The sequence below is a fragment of the Narcine bancroftii genome, chromosome 7, assembly GCF_036971445.1.
Source record: "Narcine bancroftii isolate sNarBan1 chromosome 7, sNarBan1.hap1, whole genome shotgun sequence".
Taxonomy (NCBI): domain Eukaryota; kingdom Metazoa; phylum Chordata; class Chondrichthyes; order Torpediniformes; family Narcinidae; genus Narcine; species Narcine bancroftii.
In genome coordinates, this window is record NC_091475.1 from 184,728,302 (window position 1) to 184,748,193 (window position 19,892).

At 40.5% G+C, this 19,892-nt stretch overlaps 2 protein-coding genes across 6 annotated transcripts in view; both read right to left on the bottom strand.

Annotated features, from left to right (window-relative positions):
- The window catches only part of ccdc169 (coiled-coil domain containing 169), a 72,666-nt gene extending 65,552 nt beyond the window's left edge, over positions 1-7,114 (bottom strand). The window contains exon 1 of the mRNA XM_069891686.1: positions 7,006-7,114. Within this exon, the coding sequence (XP_069747787.1) occupies positions 7,006-7,079 (74 nt within the window). The 5' untranslated portion in view covers positions 7,080-7,114. The remainder of the gene's footprint in view (positions 1-7,005) is intronic.
- Positions 7,115-14,733: 7,619 nt separating this feature from the next.
- Positions 14,734-19,892, bottom strand: part of sparta (spartin a) — an 85,263-nt gene continuing 80,104 nt past the window's right edge. For 4 of the 5 annotated variants that reach the window (XM_069891681.1, XM_069891682.1, XM_069891683.1 and 1 more), the window contains exons 7-8: positions 18,020-18,110; positions 14,734-15,475 (exon numbers count right to left, since the gene is read on the bottom strand). In XM_069891681.1, the coding sequence (XP_069747782.1) occupies positions 15,286-15,475; positions 18,020-18,110 (281 nt within the window). In that variant the 3' untranslated portion in view covers positions 14,734-15,285. Of the gene's footprint in view, positions 15,476-18,019; positions 18,111-19,590; positions 19,697-19,892 lie in introns of those variants that run through there. The other variant, XR_011342291.1, reaches the window with a different exon arrangement.

Below are 19,892 nucleotides of genomic sequence, written 5' to 3' on the forward strand. Positions count from 1 at the left end.
AGGTGTTGGTCTGACTTCTTCATAGTCATTTGATGTGCTGGTTCCAGGAAAGATCTTCTGAAATAGAGACTTATAGGAACTTGAACTCCACCTCCATCTTAACGTTGATGACAAATGTGTGGTTCTTCGGCCTTCTTTTCCTAAAGTAAACAATAAACTCCTTGATCTTGCTGATGTTGAGAGCAAGATTGTTGTTCTGGTACCACCCAATCAGATTTTGAATCTTCCTACTTGTATTCTGACTCATCATTTAATCCAACCAAGGTTTAATTATCTTTCACCAGGTCTGCAAATTATTACCGGGGCTATGTTCTCTGCTAAAACTATCTACTATCAGAGCATCCTGGAGAGCAAACAGATACTGGGGATTATTTTCTCCCCACCTAAATATCTCATTTCAAGGATTCTTGTCACAGTTCATCCCCAACAGCAGCATGACAGAAGACTCTCTGATCTACAGGCTATTTTGGGGATGCACAAGGAAATGAAGGGCTGAAACTGACTGGAAGTCCCTCAAATAATAGGGGGAGAAGCAACAAGGTGCCACTGGGGTGCTAATGGTGAATTTATAGAACAAATGTAACAATGTACATTGGTGGGCATGTATGGATAGGATTGACACTACAGATGTGAAAATATTTTAAAGGGTTTTCTTTATTGTAAATAATTTATTGTGAATAAAGTCTATTTTGTGGAGAGAATAAATGTCTCATTAAGAACTGCAAGCTCCTATTCCTTAACATGCAAGTCTGTACTTGCTCCCTGAATTTAGTTCTGAACTTATTTTCGATTGTTTTTTTTTTGTATTCCATTTGCCTATCAGTTAATCTCCAAAGCCCAACTCCTTGCTCTTTTGATGCCATTTCACTTTGGGGAGACCAGTCAACCTACAACTTCTTTTGATAATACCAGGATGTTCTTGAAACTTTTGAATTGTTATTTCAAGGTTGAAAGTACCTTAGAAGTAAGAATTAAGGAATCCTTAATTTTTAGGATTACTAAATACTAATTAGTTGCTTCAAATTTTTGTATCACATAGACAAAAGAAAGGCCCAATATCCATTGAAATATAATGAGCCATTAACGTGGTATTTGTGAGAAGAAAGCGATAATGTTTTAGGTTGTTGAATTCTCATCAGAATGAAGGCTCATCAAAGAAACACTGATTCTGGTTTCCTCCTGACCTCTTAGCATTTCCAGTTCATTTTGTTTACATGGCAACTTCTGAAGCATTTTGTTCTGACTATGCTCACAAACAATTGTATTTTAAATTCAGTGTCTTTTATATTGTACTAGATGGCGAAAGTATTTGCTGTTCAGTTTTTTTTAATGATTGTCCTTTTTTTTGTAAACTGGATAGGTCAAATGGTTTGCCAGAAATTAAATTTATTTGCAATATGGAAACAACATAAACAAACACCCTTTACTGGAGATAACTTTTTCATGGACTATGTAAAGGATGATGTATTAAAGGGATGTTACTGCAGTCAGGGTCAGATACAGCAATGAGCTCTCTGAACCCTTCTCCATTAACAATGGCGTGAAGCAAGGCTGTGTTCTCGCACCAACCCTCTTTTCAATCTTCTTCAGCATGATGCTGAACCAAGCCATGAAAGACCCCAACAATGAAGACGCTGTTTACATCCGGTACCGCACGGATGGCAGTCTCTTCAATCTGAGGCGCCTGCAAGCTCACACCAAGACACAAGAGAAACTTGTCCGTGAACTACTCTTTGCAGATGATGCCGCTTTAGTTGCCCATTCAGAGCCAGCTCTTCAGCGCTTGACGTCCTGCTTTGCGGAAACTGCCAAAATGTTTGGCCTGGAAGTCAGCCTGAAGAAAACTGAGGTCCTCCATCAGCCAGCTCCCCACCATGACTACCAGCCCCCCCACATCTCCATCGGGCACACAAAACTCAAAACGGTCAACCAGTTTACCTATCTCGGCTGCACCATTTCATCAGATGCAAGGATCGACAATGAGATAGACAACAGACTCGCCAAGGCAAATAGCGCCTTTGGAAGACTACACAAAAGAGTCTGGAAAAACAACCAACTGAAAAACCTCACAAAGATAAGCGTATACAGAGCCGTTGTCATACCCACACTCCTGTTCGGCTCCGAATCATGGGTCCTCTACCGGCACCACCTACGGCTCCTAGAACGCTTCCACCAGCGTTGTCTCCGCTCCATCCTCAACATCCTTTGGAGCGCTCACACCCCTAACGTCGAGGTACTCGAGATGGCAGAGGTCGACAGCATCGAGTCCACGCTGCTGAAGATCCAGCTGTGCTGGATGGGTCACGTCTCCAGAATGGAGGACAATCGCCTTCCCAAGATCGTATTATATGGCGAGCTCTCCACTGGCCACCGTGACAGAGGTGCACCAAAGAAAAGGTACAAGGACTGCCTAAAGAAATCTCTTGGTGCCTGCCACATTGACCACCGCCAGTGGGCTGATAACGCCTCAAACCGTGCATCTTGGCGCCTCACAGTTTGGCGGGCAGCAGCCTCCTTTGAAGAAGACCGCAGAGCCCACCTCACTGACAAAAGGCAAAGGAGGAAAAACCCAACACCCAACCCCAACCAACCAATTTTCCCTTGCAACCGCTGCAATCGTGTCTGCCTGTCCCGCATCGGACTGGTCAGCCACAAACGAGCCTGCAGCTGACGTGGACTTTTTTACCCCCTCCATAAATCTTCGTCCGCGAAGCCAAGCCAAAGAAGACTGCAGTCAGTACTTCCCTGCAACATTCAAAGACAAACATTACATTTTGAAGTTAATTGAGGTCTTTCCAAAGAAATGCTAGTTTTACAAACAAATGTAGGTATTTAGCAATGTCGACAGAATGTAACTTTACCCAATGTATGTACCATGCCTCACCATATACCATTTCCTTTAACAGCATGTTTCATTTACTCAGCATTCTCTAGGTGAAATATTGCTAATCAAATTCCCTTTAAATCTTTCCCCATAACTCATGCTCTTGAGTTTTAGACTACCCTACCCTGTGATAGATAATGTGACCAGCCACCTTATAAACCTCATTAAAGTCGTCAATAGGCTTCTTCACTTTAGGAAAAGAATCTCAGCCTATCCCAAAAAGTTGTAGGTTGCATTGGTACTGCTTCCTGCACTCTCAAAAAACCAAAAAATGTAATCATATTTGCAAAAGGTTTTCACCCTACTCCCACCTAAACATGGCCCATTTCTGGTTCTTCCTTTCTCTTTATGGGTCTCTTTGTGCTTTTTCTTAGAAGTGTCTAATGAAGTAAGGTTAACAGAGTTATGGCTTTTCACTTTGGAGTGAAGATTGACTTCATAGAGGTATACAAGATTATGAGAAGTATGGATAAGGAGAACAACCCGCACCTTTTTCCTGTAGCGACAATAGCAAATACCAGAGGGCATCTGTTTAAGTGAGGGGAGGAACACTTAGGGGAAATGTCAGAGTAAATTTTTATATGCCTGGAATTCATTGTGAGGGATGATGGTGGTACAATATGGACATTTAAAAGATTCTTGGATAGGCACAAGGATGCAAGAAAAATGGAGGGTTCTGGGTGTGAGGTAGAGAAGGTTTTGTTAAGCAAGTTTATATAGGTCAGCACAACATCGTAGGCTGAAGACCCTTACTATGCTGCAATTTTATGTTCTGGTTTGTAACAAACCTTCATTACAGGCCTTCTCCCACCCCTGCTTCCCAGCAGCATTCCACTATTTTATTCAATCTCTCTGATATTTGGTAGAGCCCTCAACCGCACCTTATCCTTCCTCTACACTTTATCCTTCCTCTACACTTTATCCTTCCTCTACACTTTATCCTTCCTCTACACTTTATCCTTCCTCTACACTTTATCCTTCCTCTACACTTTATCCTTCCTCTACACTTTATCCTTCCTCTACACTTTATCCTTCCTCTACACTTTATCCTTCCTCTACACTTTATCCTTCCTCTACACTTTATCCTTCCTCTACACTTTATCCTTCCTCTACACTTTATCCTTCCTCTACACTTTATCCTTCCTCTACACTTTATCCTTCCTCTACACTTTATCCTTCCTCTACACTTTATCCTTCCTCTACACTTTATCCTTCCTCTACACTTTATCCTTCCTCTACACTTTATCCTTCCTCTACACTTTATCCTTCCTCTACACTTTATCCTTCCTCTACACTTTATCCTTCCTCTACACTTTATCCTTCCTCTACACTTTATCCTTCCTCTACACTTTATCCTTCCTCTACACTTTATCCTTCCTCTACACTTTATCCTTCCTCTACACTTTATCCTTCCTCTACACTTTATCCTTCCTCTACACTTTATCCTTCCTCTACACTTTATCCTTCCTCTACACTTTATCCTTCCTCTACACTTTATCCTTCCTCTACACTTTATCCTTCCTCTACACTTTATCCTTCCTCTACACTTTATCCTTCCTCTACACTTTATCCTTCCTCTACACTTTATCCTTCCTCTACACTTTATCCTTCCTCTACACTTTATCCTTCCTCTACACTTTATCCTTCCTCTACACTTTATCCTTCCTCTACACTTTATCCTTCCTCTACACTTTATCCTTCCTCTACACTTTATCCTTCCTCTACACTTTATCCTTCCTCTACACTTTATCCTTCCTCTACACTTTATCCTTCCTCTACACTTTATCCTTCCTCTACACTTTATCCTTCCTCTACACTTTATCCTTCCTCTACACTTTATCCTTCCTCTACACTTTATCCTTCCTCTACACTTTATCCTTCCTCTACACTTTATCCTTCCTCTACACTTTATCCTTCCTCTACACTTTATCCTTCCTCTACACTTTATCCTTCCTCTACACTTTATCCTTCCTCTACACTTTATCCTTCCTCTACACTTTATCCTTCCTCTACACTTTATCCTTCCTCTACACTTTATCCTTCCTCTACACTTTATCCTTCCTCTACACTTTATCCTTCCTCTACACTTTATCCTTCCTCTACACTTTATCCTTCCTCTACACTTTATCCTTCCTCTACACTTTATCCTTCCTCTACACTTTATCCTTCCTCTACACTTTATCCTTCCTCTACACTTTATCCTTCCTCTACACTTTATCCTTCCTCTACACTTTATCCTTCCTCTACACTTTATCCTTCCTCTACACTTTATCCTTCCTCTACACTTTATCCTTCCTCTACACTTTATCCTTCCTCTACACTTTATCCTTCCTCTACACTTTATCCTTCCTCTACACTTTATCCTTCCTCTACACTTTATCCTTCCTCTACACTTTATCCTTCCTCTACACTTTATCCTTCCTCTACACTTTATCCTTCCTCTACACTTTATCCTTCCTCTACACTTTATCCTTCCTCTACACTTTATCCTTCCTCTACACTTTCTCCAAAAAAAAGGACTGCAGACACCATGATTGAACTTTTTTAAAAATGCTGGAGAATCTCAGCAGGTCAAACAGTGTACCTTATATAGCAAAGATAAAGATGCAAATCCAACATTTTGGGCTTCAGCCCTTCAAGATACATTCAAAATGTCCCAAAGGCAGGAGGTAACAGGCGAATAAGGGAGTGAGAACTGTTAGGTCTGCTTTGTTCATGAATGAGTGAGACAAACACCAGACTGAGTCGAAATCAGGGTTCTTTGTTCTTTATTACCGGATTGTAACACTTGCGACTAACAAAGTTAGTCGGAGAATGCATTCTGCCGTTATCAGCAAAATGGTGATTTTTTATACCCTTGGATATGTGCTTAGAACATCATCATATCATTACTTGTCCAATGACTAAAACTGTTGCTATCCTTTCCCTGCTAGCTTCCTGCCTCTCAATCCATCAATGTCTCTCTTATCTTGTAAGTACAAGGATGCATTTACATCTTGTTACAGCCCTGTACATTCCCATCTCATGATGTTTTACCTAACAGGAGTACAAGGACACCTCCCCTTCTTGTTACTGCCCTGTACAGGGTAACTCCCTACACATTCCCATCTCATGATGTTTTACCTTACAGAACACACCAGAAAACTAGGGAAGAGAACTGGCTCTTGAATGGAGAGGGAAGGGGTGGCAAGCAGGAGGAAGGAGGGGAAAAGGAAGGGAGTACAGGGAGTGATTAACTGAAACTGGAGAAGTCAATGTCAATGCTTACAGTTGGAGAGTGCCCATATGGAAAATTAGGTGTTGCTCCTCTAATTTATAGGTAATCTTGGTTTGACAGCACATGAGGCCATGGATAGACATATCAGGGTGGGTGGGGGGTAGAGATCCTTGTCACTGAATGTGGACAGAGGAATCTACAATCCCAGTACATTTCGAATGGTGGGAAGAAACTGGAGCCCCCCAGGGGAAAACCCACGCAGACACAGGGAGAACATACAAACTCCTTACAGACAGCGCAGGATTTGAACCCTGTTGCCACTGTCAAGGTGTTGTGCTAACCGCTACACCAACCATGCTGCCCTTCATCAAGGTTTATGTAGCTTTACCTTTGCTATATCTCTGCTGTGCTCACCCAAGCGCTCTCCCTGTCTTATCTTTTCTCTGTGCCTCTCCTCTCATCTCCTGGACAGAAAGGATAGATGTCCCCTCGTTCAACACCCCCTTCCCCCAGGGTCAGGGCCAAAGGGTGGGGGTCATCCACGGGCATTTCTGCCCAAACGAGGTGCTGTACCCCCCCATCCCACCCCCACCCCCAATATGGTGGCAATTATTCCACCTTGAACAAGCTTCCAGTCCACCACCAGAAGCATCCTCCCCTTCCTCTGTCAACAACCCGAAGGGGCCACATTCCCTTGAGGCTGCGTGGTGCGGCCTTCATCCCCATCAGGGCACTTCCCCAAGAGGTGGGGGGGGGGGGGGGTCACCCCTGCTCTTTCCCTTCATCCCATCGGGTGACTGATGGTCTGGAAGGAAACCACAGCCAGGTCTTCCCCATCCCCCTCTCCCTCTCCCTCTCCCTCCTCTCTCTCTCTCTTTCGCTCACTCCCGGCAATGTCCTTTACCTCATCTGTCTCTCTCGCTCCAACTCGCCGCTCAGCCGCTCCAGCTCGCTCTCGTCAACGCGCGCTCCCTCCATGCTGTTGCGGCCGTCTCCCTGGCAACCAGCCTTCACGTGACGCCAGCCCGGAAGTGGGCCGCGCGTGCCGGGAGCCCGGATTTCCCGCGCGCCTTCAAGAGGCAAGCAGCGGGCTGACTTGTCCTGGGTTCAACGCCATGGACGGACGGGTGGGGTCCGTGAAAGAGTACGAGAGGATGGTGGCGAGTATCGGTACTGATGTCTATTTGAAATGGTCACTCTGGGTCTTTGGGACCGTTTTCTGTCGTTGCGAACGTTCAGTTGTTGAGAGATCACAGTTCACTTCCGTTTTGCTAAATCTTTATAAAGTTAACCTAAATTAAAATCACAGCAACGAAGCAGGTCATTTGTGTGTAACCCAGGGGTGTCAAACTCAAATTCACAGAGGGCCAAAATTAAAAACTCGGACTAAGTCGTGGGCCGAACTAAATATTTATTGAAAATTTTCAACAACATCTGCATGTTTTCTCTTCTTTCAACATATGTAATGTTAAACTTTTTCTTATCAAATTAAATGTTTAATAATAGTTTTGGTTAAACTCTTTCCAGAATCATTAACAAATGAGAAATAAAATATTCAATAAATAATATTTCTCTATAGCCTTTTAAATGTTTTTTTTTCACAAGCCAACAAGTAAAAAAAAAACAACTTGCTTCAATGAAAATCCAATCTTTCAACTATTAACAGTCCAAAGTTAACCAAAGAAAATATGAATCCAAGCTTAGCTTGCCACATTGTGATTTACTCTGATGCACCTGGGTGTAAACCAGATACTTGGCATCTCTTCTTAGATGCAAGTTCATCAAACTCTGGGATCAGAGTTTCCTCCCACCTGTGTTGAAAGGTCCTGTTTTCTGTCTTTCGTTTGGCCATTTTTCGTAAGGGGTTTATTACACGTGAGTTGGGCGACAGGTCGCAGGTACTAATGAAAGTAAAGAGAGGAGATGGGGGCGATTAGCGGGCTGACGGGGTGGCGCCAATGCGTTTGCAAAGCATTCTGGGATTTGTAGTATTAGCTGTGCATGCGCTATACTGGCGCGGCGGCCAGCGGGCCAGCTCTAATACATATTTGATATGATCTTGCGGGCCAAATATAATTATATCACAGGCCCCCGCGGGCCTAAGTTTGACATGTGTGGTGTAATGCATTTTGCTTCCAGAAAATATTCCAAAAATCATTCGTTATCAAATGATTGTTTCACCACCGTTACAGGGACTAAGGAGGTGGGGGGGGGAGGGGTTAAATTAAATTAAGTTTCAAATTACTGTATTCTATAAAGAAAAAAAACAGAAATTCATTTTTTTTTTGTGTTCAAGAATATCTCCCTTGAATCTTGCTCTCCCTGAGCAATGTTGTGGGAGATCAAGAAATCTAAAAAAAAATAGAATTTGAAGTAAATTCACCCCTTCCAAGATGCATTCAAAATGGTGGTGGAGAGGAGCACAGTCCCAAAGGCAGGAGGTAATAGGCGAATTATGTGGTTATGGTTATTTGTATTACAGAGAAACTGACTGAAGAAACTTTTCAGTTGACCTCGCATCAGAAGAAAATGGTGGAACACAATGCTGTGCTTGCAAAGCTTTGCCAGAATTTCAATGAGGTAATTTGATCGTGGTTTTTATATTTGTTTATTGGGTCCGTTGTAGGATGGATCACTTCTTGGCTTTGGCAAACATTGCAAGGCTCTGATATCCCATCTACTGCAAACATTAATTTGAGTGAGGTGCTGCCTCAGGAAGGCAGCCGACATAATGAAGGACCACCACCACCCTGGTCACAAGCTTTTCTCACTGCGACCTTCAGGCAGAAGGCCCAGAAACCTGAAAACCAGCACCTCTAGGTTCAAGAACCATTCCTTTTCAATAGCTATCAACCTCTTGGCATGTTAATCAGGGACTGTCTGCACTATTGCAAGTCACTTTTATGCACTTGGATTACTGTGACTATTAACTATATTATATATTGTCCCTTAATTCAATTAGTTATTATAGTTTTGTCTTTTTTACAAGTACCTGTTTGGCTGCAGCAAGAAATTTGGACACATGTAGGTTGTTCAATGTGTATGAGTGTAACATGTGTATGACAATAAATGTCATCAACATCCTGATCGTGATTAACTTGACCTATAAATTAAGTTTGCCAATGCAAGAGCATTATTCTTTTATACTTTTAAACTGTTAACATCTAAATTTCCTGGTTTATGTTGCTTATAAATGTTAAGATCCATTTGTCCCACCTACAATCTTTGGACAACTTTTATATTTTAACTTTGGAGATACCACATGGTAGCAGGCTTTTGGAGGCTGGGAGGAAACCTGAGCACCCAGAGACATGGGGAGAACATACAAACTCCTGACAGACCATGCCAGATTTGAACCCAGGTTACTGGTGCTGTAATCGTGTTGTGCCAACCACTCCGTTCAGTTTTATGAATTCATTTTCATTCTTTATGAAAAAGTGAATAGTGAATTGTTGTAATTGATTTTAGACGGATGATGGCTGGTTTTGAAAAAGGGAGGTAGCCACAGGCACAGTTAGAGCAATGCCGTTATAGCCAGTCATCTGGGTTTGAATCTGGTGCTCTCTGTAAGGATTCAAGATTCTTTTGTCATGTAATAAAATAGATGTAATATTACACACAATTCCTTTTAGTCTGCCATAAGGAAAAACAAAGATTCACCATCACAGAAATTACCTAAAGCTTCTTAAAGTCAGAGAAATAGAAGCAAAAGAGAGTCCCTGAGTGTCTTGTGGGTTTGTATCCAGGGCTTCTGCAGCCACACAGACTTGAGTCCAAACCATTGACAACCCGAGCTCTGGATCCAACTTCCGACGCAATCAGGAAACCTTCAACACACTCTGCATCCTTGCATTCCAGTTCTTCAGCTACTCTCCAGCAGAACGCAGTCTGGTGTGAGTCCTTTAAACACAGTCACTAGTAGCCCCAGCCTGCATGGATTCCTCGCCTTGAGTCACCAATAGCCTGCTGCCTCTGTGATCTTCAGCTGCAGAGCCCTGCACTGGTCCACTGCCATGGTCACATCCCATAGGGTGGACCCCCCTGCTTCTCCTTCTCAAATGGAGGGGGGGTGTTTTCCCCATTTGTATCCTGTGCCTTCCTGTGACCCTTTGAGGATGCTACAGAAGACGGGCACTGCTATCTTGGGGCCCAGACACTACAGTCATAGAATTTTAAAATAAACTACTGTCACTCCTTTAACGGGCTTTTTAAAGCTTATAGGGAGCTGTCAGTTGTTGTACTGGGTCGTGGAACACTGTGCCTCTGCTCCCCACTCTCTGTGGGGTCTGCACCAATGTCAGCATTGCCTTTTTTTGTACATTCTCTCTGCCACTTCCCAGCATGTTAAAACATACAACAATTTAAAGTATAATTAACACAAGAAACTGTGTAGAGAAAAAGTAAATATTAAAGTAAAATATAATAAATAGTCACAGTTGGCTGGTAGTGCCAAAAAATGTCAGTAGTGCAGAAAAATCTTTAATGATCTTTAATGAGATGAACAGCCTGATAGCCATTGGAGAAAAAAAAGTATTCAATCTACAGGTGCTGAACTTTGGGATCCTGTACCTTCTGTCTGAAGGTAGCAACAAAAAGAGAGTATAACCAGATTGGTGGGGGTCTTTCATAATGTTGGCTGCTTTTTTTTTTAAGGCAGTGTATCGTGTAGCTGTCTTCATTAGATTTGTGGATATGGAGTAAAGGTACTCCCTGACATACGTCTGTGTTCCGTTCTGGATGACTGGTCGTATCTCGGAATGGATGTATGTCAGAATTGTATGTCAGTGTCAAGGGGTCTGTAGGCTGGGCGTGGCCATCTTGGTTCCTGTGCACATGCGCAACCCTTTGGTAGGCGCATACACGGTGGGTTCACGTATTGGAGTTCGGATGGCATGTGTGCAAGAGTTAAGTGCCCTAATGATATTGAATTCGCAAGTTGGAGAGTACTGTACTTAATTTGCAGGCTCTCTACTCTTTTCCCTATTTCTGTCATTACCAGTTCTAACCTTTGCATTTTATCTTCTGTTCTCTTCATTTTCCATTTAATTGCGTTAAACTCGAATGATAACCATTCTTTTAATGATCTCATTTGTTCTTCAAAAAAGACTTTATCTATATTCTGTTTATCAGTTTTACCTTTTATTTCTCTTTGTCCATCACTTTTACCTTCTATTTCTCTGTGAAGATCTTGGCCACCTTCTTCCTCTTCTGTGTCTGTATCTGTGTCTCTTCTGTTTTTCCTGAAGAACTGCTTGTATCTCTTTGTAGGGCCTCTTCTTGCTGGACCTCTTGTTACTAGTCCTCCCCTCCTGGGCTGCATGTCTGTTGTGCTTCCTGACGTTGATCTTCTTGTCATCATTCTGTCTGTCTCCCTCGTCTGTTTCATCGCTCCCTCTTCTGCTGGCTTCCTCATCCTCCAGCTGAGTACCCTGGTGTCGGTCGTCCCTCAGCTGTTCGTTCTGTGACTGCTGCTCCTCTGCTGAGCCCCCGCTCCCACCAGTGTCCTCTTTCTCCTTTGATTGCGCAGTTTTGTTTGGCTCTGAGAGCCATTCTTGTAGTGCACCGGCTGGTGGGTCGTGACTCCGCTGGGCAGGTACTGACCTCGAGGATCGGGCGCTCCTCGTCTCCACAGCGTCCTGTTCCTTCGTGCAGGTAAGGTCTTCTATCTTCTCCGGCTACTTTTTTCCAGTCGCTTTTACTTTCTCCTTCATGGGAGCCATCTTCTTTCTCTTCTCTGTATCTTTATCTTCTATTTCTTGTATTTTATTTTTATGCTTTGCTTTTTCCTATTTTCCTGGAGAGGGCTGGTTTTCCCGACTGGCCACTACTCCATCATGTGACTCCTCTTCCCATCTTTTGTTGTTTAGACTAACGATTTCTCTGTTCTGATGAAGGGTCTTTGACCCTAAACTTTTTCCATAGATGCTGCCTGACCTGCTGAGTCTTTTTTCCAGTGTTTTGTTTTCACCTGTATTTACAGGATTTTTTAAGAATTGCTGAAACTTTCAAAATTCTGGCAGGCTCAGCAGGGCAAAGGTTTTCCCAGGGTAAGGAGTCAAGGACCAGGCTAAGTTGAGAACAGAGTGAGACCATTTAAGTCAAAATATGAACCTTTGAAATTTCCTATACTGAAGTCATATTCAAATGAATTGAAAGCAAACTGATAGATTTCTGGATTTTAAAAGGAATTACAAAGTGGGAGAAATGAATGAAAGTGATGTTGATAAATTGTGAAGCAGGGCCAGAAGGCCACCTCTGCTTAATTTTTGTGTAGGTGTACACCAGTGATTTGAATAATATACATTTTGTAAAGTTACACTTTTTGTGCTTGTAGGTTCAATCAAGACTGGAACGAGTGGCAGCCGTGAAACCTAATAGCGCATTACTGATGCATTAATGTTATTATAAACATCTCAAGCAGCAAGAGCATTGGATTCCACAAGTTAATTCAACATTATGAGTGAATGTTCAGTGAAATTTACTTTCTATTTAATTGCTGCTGTTCAGATTAAATGTTATGTCTTCCAAATAAAATTGCATCAGTGGTGTGATTTTAAATGCATAAACTTTATTCATTTAAATAATACTATATTTATTTTTTAAAATATTTTATAGATATCATTTTGGTAATGTAAGTCTGCATCTTGCCAACTTTAAGGGAGCCCAGTAAAATGTTGTGAAGTTGTAAAATGGCTATTCTTTAAATTTGAAGATCCCAAATTCCAGACTGAGTTATTATTCGTGTGTTGTGACAAACATGACCATCCCTTCACAAAACCTTGTTGACTATCCCTTATAAGATTGTACTCCAAATGCTCACAAATCCTGTCCTTAAGAATCCTCCCCAATACTTTGCACACCATTAAACAAGACTCACCGGTCTATAATTCCCAGGATTCTTAATTTTTTTTTAAACAATGAGACCACATTTACCACTCTCCAATCCTCCATCACCTTTCCTGTGGCCAAGGAGGATGCAAAGATCATAGCCAACACCCAGCTATATCTTCTCTCCCTTCCCACAGCAACATGTGATATATTGTGTCTGGCCCCGGGGACTTAGCAATCTTTAAAAATTGGAAGAAGATCCAGCACTTCCTCTTTCTTAATCTCCCACATTGTCCAGCACACAAGCCTGTTCTATTCCAACCTCACCCTGATCAAGATGCTTTCTTTGAATACTGAAACAAAGTATTCATTTAGGACCTTGCCAACATCCTTTGCCTCTAGGCACACATTACCTCCTTTATCCTGAAGCAGCCCCACCCTCATTCTCATCATCCTTTTTAACGTACACAGAACACCTTGGGGTTTTCCTTAATCCTACTTGCCAAAGCCTTCATGCCCCCTTCCTAATTTTTGCTTTCTAAATCTAATGTTTGCTTTCTTCTTAACCAGCTGCCTCACCGTGGTTTCCTTTTCATACCATCTTTTCCCGGTCTTAGTGGGATAAACCCATCTTGAACCCCTTGCAAGTGGTCCCTAAACATCCTCCACATTACTTCTGTGCTTTCTCCCATGAACATCTATTCACAATTTACTCTCCTTGGTTCCTGCCTCATCCCATCATAATTAGCCCTTTTCTAAATAAACACTAATTTTATCTGCTTTTATGCTTGTCCGTAGCTAGGCTAAAGCTCAGGGAGTTGTGGCAACTCTCACTGAAATGCTCCCCCACCAAGAGGTCTGTCACCTTGTGATAGATTATAGATATGTTTTAAAGGAAATAAATTGGGGTAGGTTTTTTTTAAGTGTAGGTCATGTACAAACATTTCAAAACAGATCTCATTTAAAATACTGGAGTTCTGCTCAAGCTAGACAGTCTGGCTCCAAGAGCCTTTGCAAAAGATTTGGAAGAGTGCCCAAGGGACTTCATTAATGGATTGTTGTTTTGAAAAATAACAGATCAAAGAACTCGGAAGATTAGGTCCAGAGCTGCAGGCTGTTTGGGAGTGCTGCTTGCTATTCTAAGAGAGTCATGTGGTTTTTGCAAGCAGAGAGGGAGTCAAACAGGTTTTTCTGAGAGAGAGCGATCAGTTCTGCAGTTTTACAGTCAGCAGCAACAGCTGGGACTGGAACAGGACAAGCTGGCAAGCTTGTGGAAAAGCCCCATTTGGAAGACAGGTTGTGAGTGCATAGTTCAGCCATAAATAAATATACAGCATCTACATGTTATAGGATGGATCAGAATAAAGGAATTTTAACAGAGGATAACTACAAGATATTTTAGTGTAAGGTTTTACTACAAAACCAGTGCTTATAATTGTTATTTAATTAGGTACCTCAAGATGAAAGCAGAAACATTTGTTTGGCCTTCACTTTATAGTTCCATTCTCAAAAATTTACAAGCTATTAAGTGTGCTGATTTGTTCTTAAACCATTTTACAGATTAAAAACTATACACTTTTTAAAAAATGACATTGTATATTAAGCTCTTCCACTGAAGATTAGTATTTGAGGTCTAGCTTGAAAATCCCATCTTCCTTTACCTCAATCTCAAGGAATGTTTTGGTCACTGTTGCGACCTGCTGATGGGAACAATTAATTCTATTATCAGTGCAAACTGCAGCATGAGGTTTGTGGTGCATCACCGAGTTGCGCTTTGAACATATTATTTACACCAAGATACCACTGCTATTAATCGAGTTTACTTGCACACTCGTATGGTCATTTGTACAAAATACACATCATTTACTTCTTTCTCTCAATCACAGCTGTTTGCATTCCAAAATAAATCTTCGAATCAGCGTAGCAGCAGAGATACATACTCTGAGGCACGTGCAGTGAAAAGACAATTTTAAATAAACTCCTGTGTATTCTATATTTTTCTTAAACTCCCAACCTTTCACACAAAAATTTCAAATTCAATGAACTATTCCAAAACCAAGGTGAGAAAATAAGATAAAACAAAATTCTTCAGAGCTAGATTTTATTTTAATTGAAAAGGGGAGAAGCCCCAGATTCTTAATGTGTTATTATTAAGTTGAAGTAAAATCAATATGACAACACAAAAATAATTTAATACTATTTGTCTCAAAGTGCTATAGGATTTTCATTCTTCAAGAACTACCTGCATATTAGCTGAAAATAAACTTCTGCAAAGCATTACTGTTCATTAGCATCAGTTCAGTTGCATGTTAAAATTTACAACTCCATCAATTGAATTCAAAATGATCAAAAAGATTCATTTTTTTCCTGGCTTTTCTGGTTTCTCTTGCAATTTATAGTCATCAAGTATAGCATTTCCTGTTTCCTTCGCAGTGCGTCGTGCAATTGCTTTGATACCCAGATGATCAATGTTAAAAGCTGTCACCCCAACATTGATGGCAGAGTTCACAGCGTTGTCTGTAACTTTAGCAGCAGCAGTACCATACCTTTATTAGAAAAGATCATAACTTTGAATTATTAAAGCAGCCAGGTAAAGCAGATAACTGCAGATGTGAACGAGCATAATTATTTACATATCTCCCTCCATCTCTGTCCCACCACCAAGGATTAGGATCTTTTTTTGTCCTATGTTTTCTCATCTGGATACTCAATGGATCACATAAAAGGACCACTTGTGAAGCTAACTGTTCAACCCACAAAGAACAAGTACAAGAGGACAAGGCTAAAGATTTAAATGTGCCAAAATAGATAATTTATTTCATTGTTCTGAAACTATGCAAGTTCATAAAATGTATGTTTATATAATAACATCAGATCCAAAAAAAGTTCTCTCTCTCTTACCAATCAGTGCACAATTAAGTGGGAAATTTGTGATAATATTGCCACACATGGCGAAACGCAGGTGCCAGTTTAGCTTAACTTAATTATGCAAGGATGAAAGTAGTGAGGATCTATTTATCTATACCAACAAATATTTTGAGAAATATGAAGGGTTATTTGTTTCACTAGAGAATTGAAAATGAGGTGAGTAATGCAGAGCACAACTGGTTTGAACTATTCAGTGCAACTCATTTTGAAAGCTGCTAACTACAACAAAAAAAATTGCACAGAAAAGGGCAAAATGATTCATGATCAAGATGCTGTTGCCTAAAAGATAAAGCTAATTAAATGAATAAATTTCATGTGGAATTATATCACTTTCATCGATTTTAGTTCACTTTTGAAATGTACATTTTCATTTTACTGTACTTGAAAGCATAAAGTATCAGTTAACGACAAATTGCATACAGCATGTTGTTCCGAGCCCAGAGGACCCCAAAACTCAGCAGCAATAGATATTCACCAAGACAAATGGTGACTTAAACAAAAGTTGCTTTTAATTATCTTTAAACATGAAAACAGGATCATACTTTAACTTATTACTATTAACTTAACCCCCTTCTAATTCTAAGCGCACATGTATGTAATGTGTATGCAAGTTCAGAAAAGTTCTTGGATTCACAGTCCAATCTCACTTCTCATTCCTCTAAGTTCACTGGTTGCAGGCAATTCTTATAATGTGCACAAATTTAACATTGATGAAGTTCACCAGGCTTTGGTGCTTGAAAGGTAAATGGTTACCGCTCAGGAAGGTTCTTATTGGTTTTCAGAGAGAGATTTGTTGCTCGTTGGACACATACAACGGATTCCTTCCGATCAGTCACTTGAGTGTCTTGCCGAAGAAACGTGCCCCATCAGGGTTTTTCAGATGATAACCTCCTTCTTTCAGGTCACCACAGAGTTCCTTTTTGTATCTCTTTTTTCAAGTGAAATATTAGGCAGCCAGTCCACTCCTCTTGCATGAACCTCAAGGGCTTTGACCAGGCAGTTGGAAAGAGAGACAGACAGACAGATGAAACAAGCAGGAGAAGCTGGTTGGAACTGAAACAGAAAATTCCAGAGCGGCAGGTGGCTGGAAGTGCTATCTGTCTGATGTTTCTCTTGGAATAAGCGGAACAGAAAGGAACTCTGTGGTAGCCTGAAAGAAAGAGGTTATCATCTGGAGAACCCTGATGGGGCAAGTTTCATCAGCAAGACACTGAGGTAACTAATGGTGGTACCTCAGTTGTGGAAATCCTGGAACAATAAATCTCTCTCCGCAAACCCTATGATAATCTTCCTGAGTGGTAAACATTTACATTTTGAGCACCAAAGCCTGGTGAACTTTATACATATTAAATTCTGTGCATAGTGTAAGAATTGCCTGCAACCAGAAAACTTGGAAGAATGAGAAGTGAGATTGAACTGTGAACCAAAGAACTTTTCTTAAATTTACACACACATTACATACACATGTGCTTAGAATTAGAAGGGGGTTAAGTTGGGTTTAGTTAAGTTAATAGAGGTAAGTTAAAATTTGACTCTGTTTTCATGATTAAAGACAATTAAAAACAATTTTTGTTAAGTAACTACTTGTCTTGGTGAATTTTTATTGCTGCTGGGTTTTGGGGTCCTTTGGGGCTCGTAACAGCAGCCTCTTGCACAGACCACAAGGGCTTTGACCAGGCTGATCTAAGCACTCACAACCCATCTTCCAAATGGGGGTTTTCCACAAGCTTGCCAGCTTGTCCTGTTCCTGTCCCAGTTGTTGCTGCTGACTGTAAAACTGCAGAACTGAATTCTCTCTCAGAAAGAAAGCCTGTTTTACTCCCTCTGCTTGCAAAACCACATGACCCTCTTAGAACTGCAAGTTCCTCTCCAGACAGCCTGTGTCTCTGACGAGTTCTTTCATGTGTTGCCTTTTTGTAAGCAACAATCCATTAGTGAATTCTCTTGGGCACTCTCTAAAGCTTTTTTAAAGGCTCTTGGCACTGGACTCTCTGGCATGAGCAGAGCTCCAGGATTTTAAAAAAAAATCTGTTTTAAAGTGTTTGTATGTGACCTTCACTAAAAAATTTTCCCCAATTTATCTCCCAAAAACATTACGATAATCTGTAACAGTGTAATTTGAATTTATATTGAATCATCCTTAAATGAAAAGGATTACTTACTTGTGTTTCACTGTGTGAACAGTCTCTGCTGCGACATTCTTGGCTATGCACTTTGCCGCGCATTCCAAACCGTTCCAGATGGTTACAAATCCTGTAATAAGAAAACAGGAACATAATTAGGAGCAGGCTATCTGGCCTTTCAATCCTGCTCCACCATTCATTAAGATGGCATCTTGTAGCTCAACAACTTTTTCCTGCACACCTCATAACCTTTAAATTTCCATAAAATCTATTGATCTGAATGTACTCTGTTTCTATTAGGAAGATTCACCATCATCTAAGTGAAGAAACTTCTAATTTGAGTCTTAAATGGAGTCCCCTCCCTCCCACCCCACCAGTTCTAGACCGCTCAAGATTCTGAACTCCAGAGCAAACATCCTTTGTTTATTCAGTTTCACGTCATATAGCAAATCTGCCATCACTGGAACCAGCAAATGAATCTAGATTCTACTTTCCCAATGGCAAGAAACTTTTGTGTAAAGAGGCCAAACTATGCCTAAAACTGCAGGTGTTCTATCACAGAGGGCCTAGAAGATTTCAATATTTTTATTCCTGTACTCAAAAGCCAAAATGCTTTTCTAATTGCTTGCATGTTAATTTTCAGTGGACTGATAACAACACTGCTTCCTTTGATCATTAAGATTTCCCAATCGGTCACCATTTAAAAACTTTGCTTTTCTGTTTTGTGTTCATTCCATCTGTTGTTTTTTGCTTGTCTAGACTTCATTGAGGAATTTTTATGTCCTCCTCCCCACTGACAATTTCCCTAATTTTGTGGACTGATGTAAACGTCAGCCAAATCATTAATGAAGATTGCAAAGAGCTGGGGCCCATTACCAATTCCTGATCACAGCCTGACATTATGAGAAAGACAATTTATCCAATTCTTTAATTTCAGTCCATTAACTAATGTTTAAATCCATGGCGATACATTATTTCAAAGCCCATATGCTTCAACATGGTTGACCAATCAAACTCCTGTGTGGAAACTGATCAAAAACCTTCTAAAAATCCAAATATTTTACTTAACCTATATTTCTCATTTTACCCATTTATTCTACCAACTATGTCCTCTAAGAACTCCAATAGTCAAATACAATTCCACTTTCTTAAGTCTGTGCTACCTCTTCTCAGTTGTATTATTTTTCTATGTCCCATCATGACAACTATTATTAGAAAATCAAGCTTTTTCTCCAATGCTCCCAAAATTCCTCATTTTCTCACATCTTCCTTCAATTCTGGGGACACATTTGCTATCCTGCATTCCACACTTTCAAAATCTACAGAATTTTAGGAAGTGGTAACCTGAGCAATGCAATCTCTTTTGTCACTTCTCAAAACTTTGCAATGTGTATATTTCATTGAGTCCTTAGAATTTATCTTTCGTTTTCACAGATGTCGCCAATTTTCTTTTGGAAAAAAGCTAATACCATTTTCTTAATTTCCTCTGTCACTTCACTCTTGGTTCTTTAACATTTTTAGGAGCTTTTTCTGTTCAAATACAAAATACATTTAATTTCTCTGCCATTTTCTTATTAACATTTACTTGTTAAACATTAGCCATTATTTACCAGTCAATCATAACCAATTGAATCCTCATATCTTTTCAAACATAGCAGGGTTGCATTTCTAGAAAACATCGGTATCATAATTTTCTGTAATGCCAAGCCGTATCATCTACACATGCATGAGGAAACAAGAGTTGAAATAAAATTATTTAATCAATCTCCTATCTCCACACATATTCCTTGAGAGAAATTTTTATTATGAATCTTTCAATATAACCTTTATTCAGTTTTCTCTATTGCCAACCTAGATTTCTTAGTTGTATCTACACTGTTCACAAACCATACATTTTTATTTGAGTTAATAA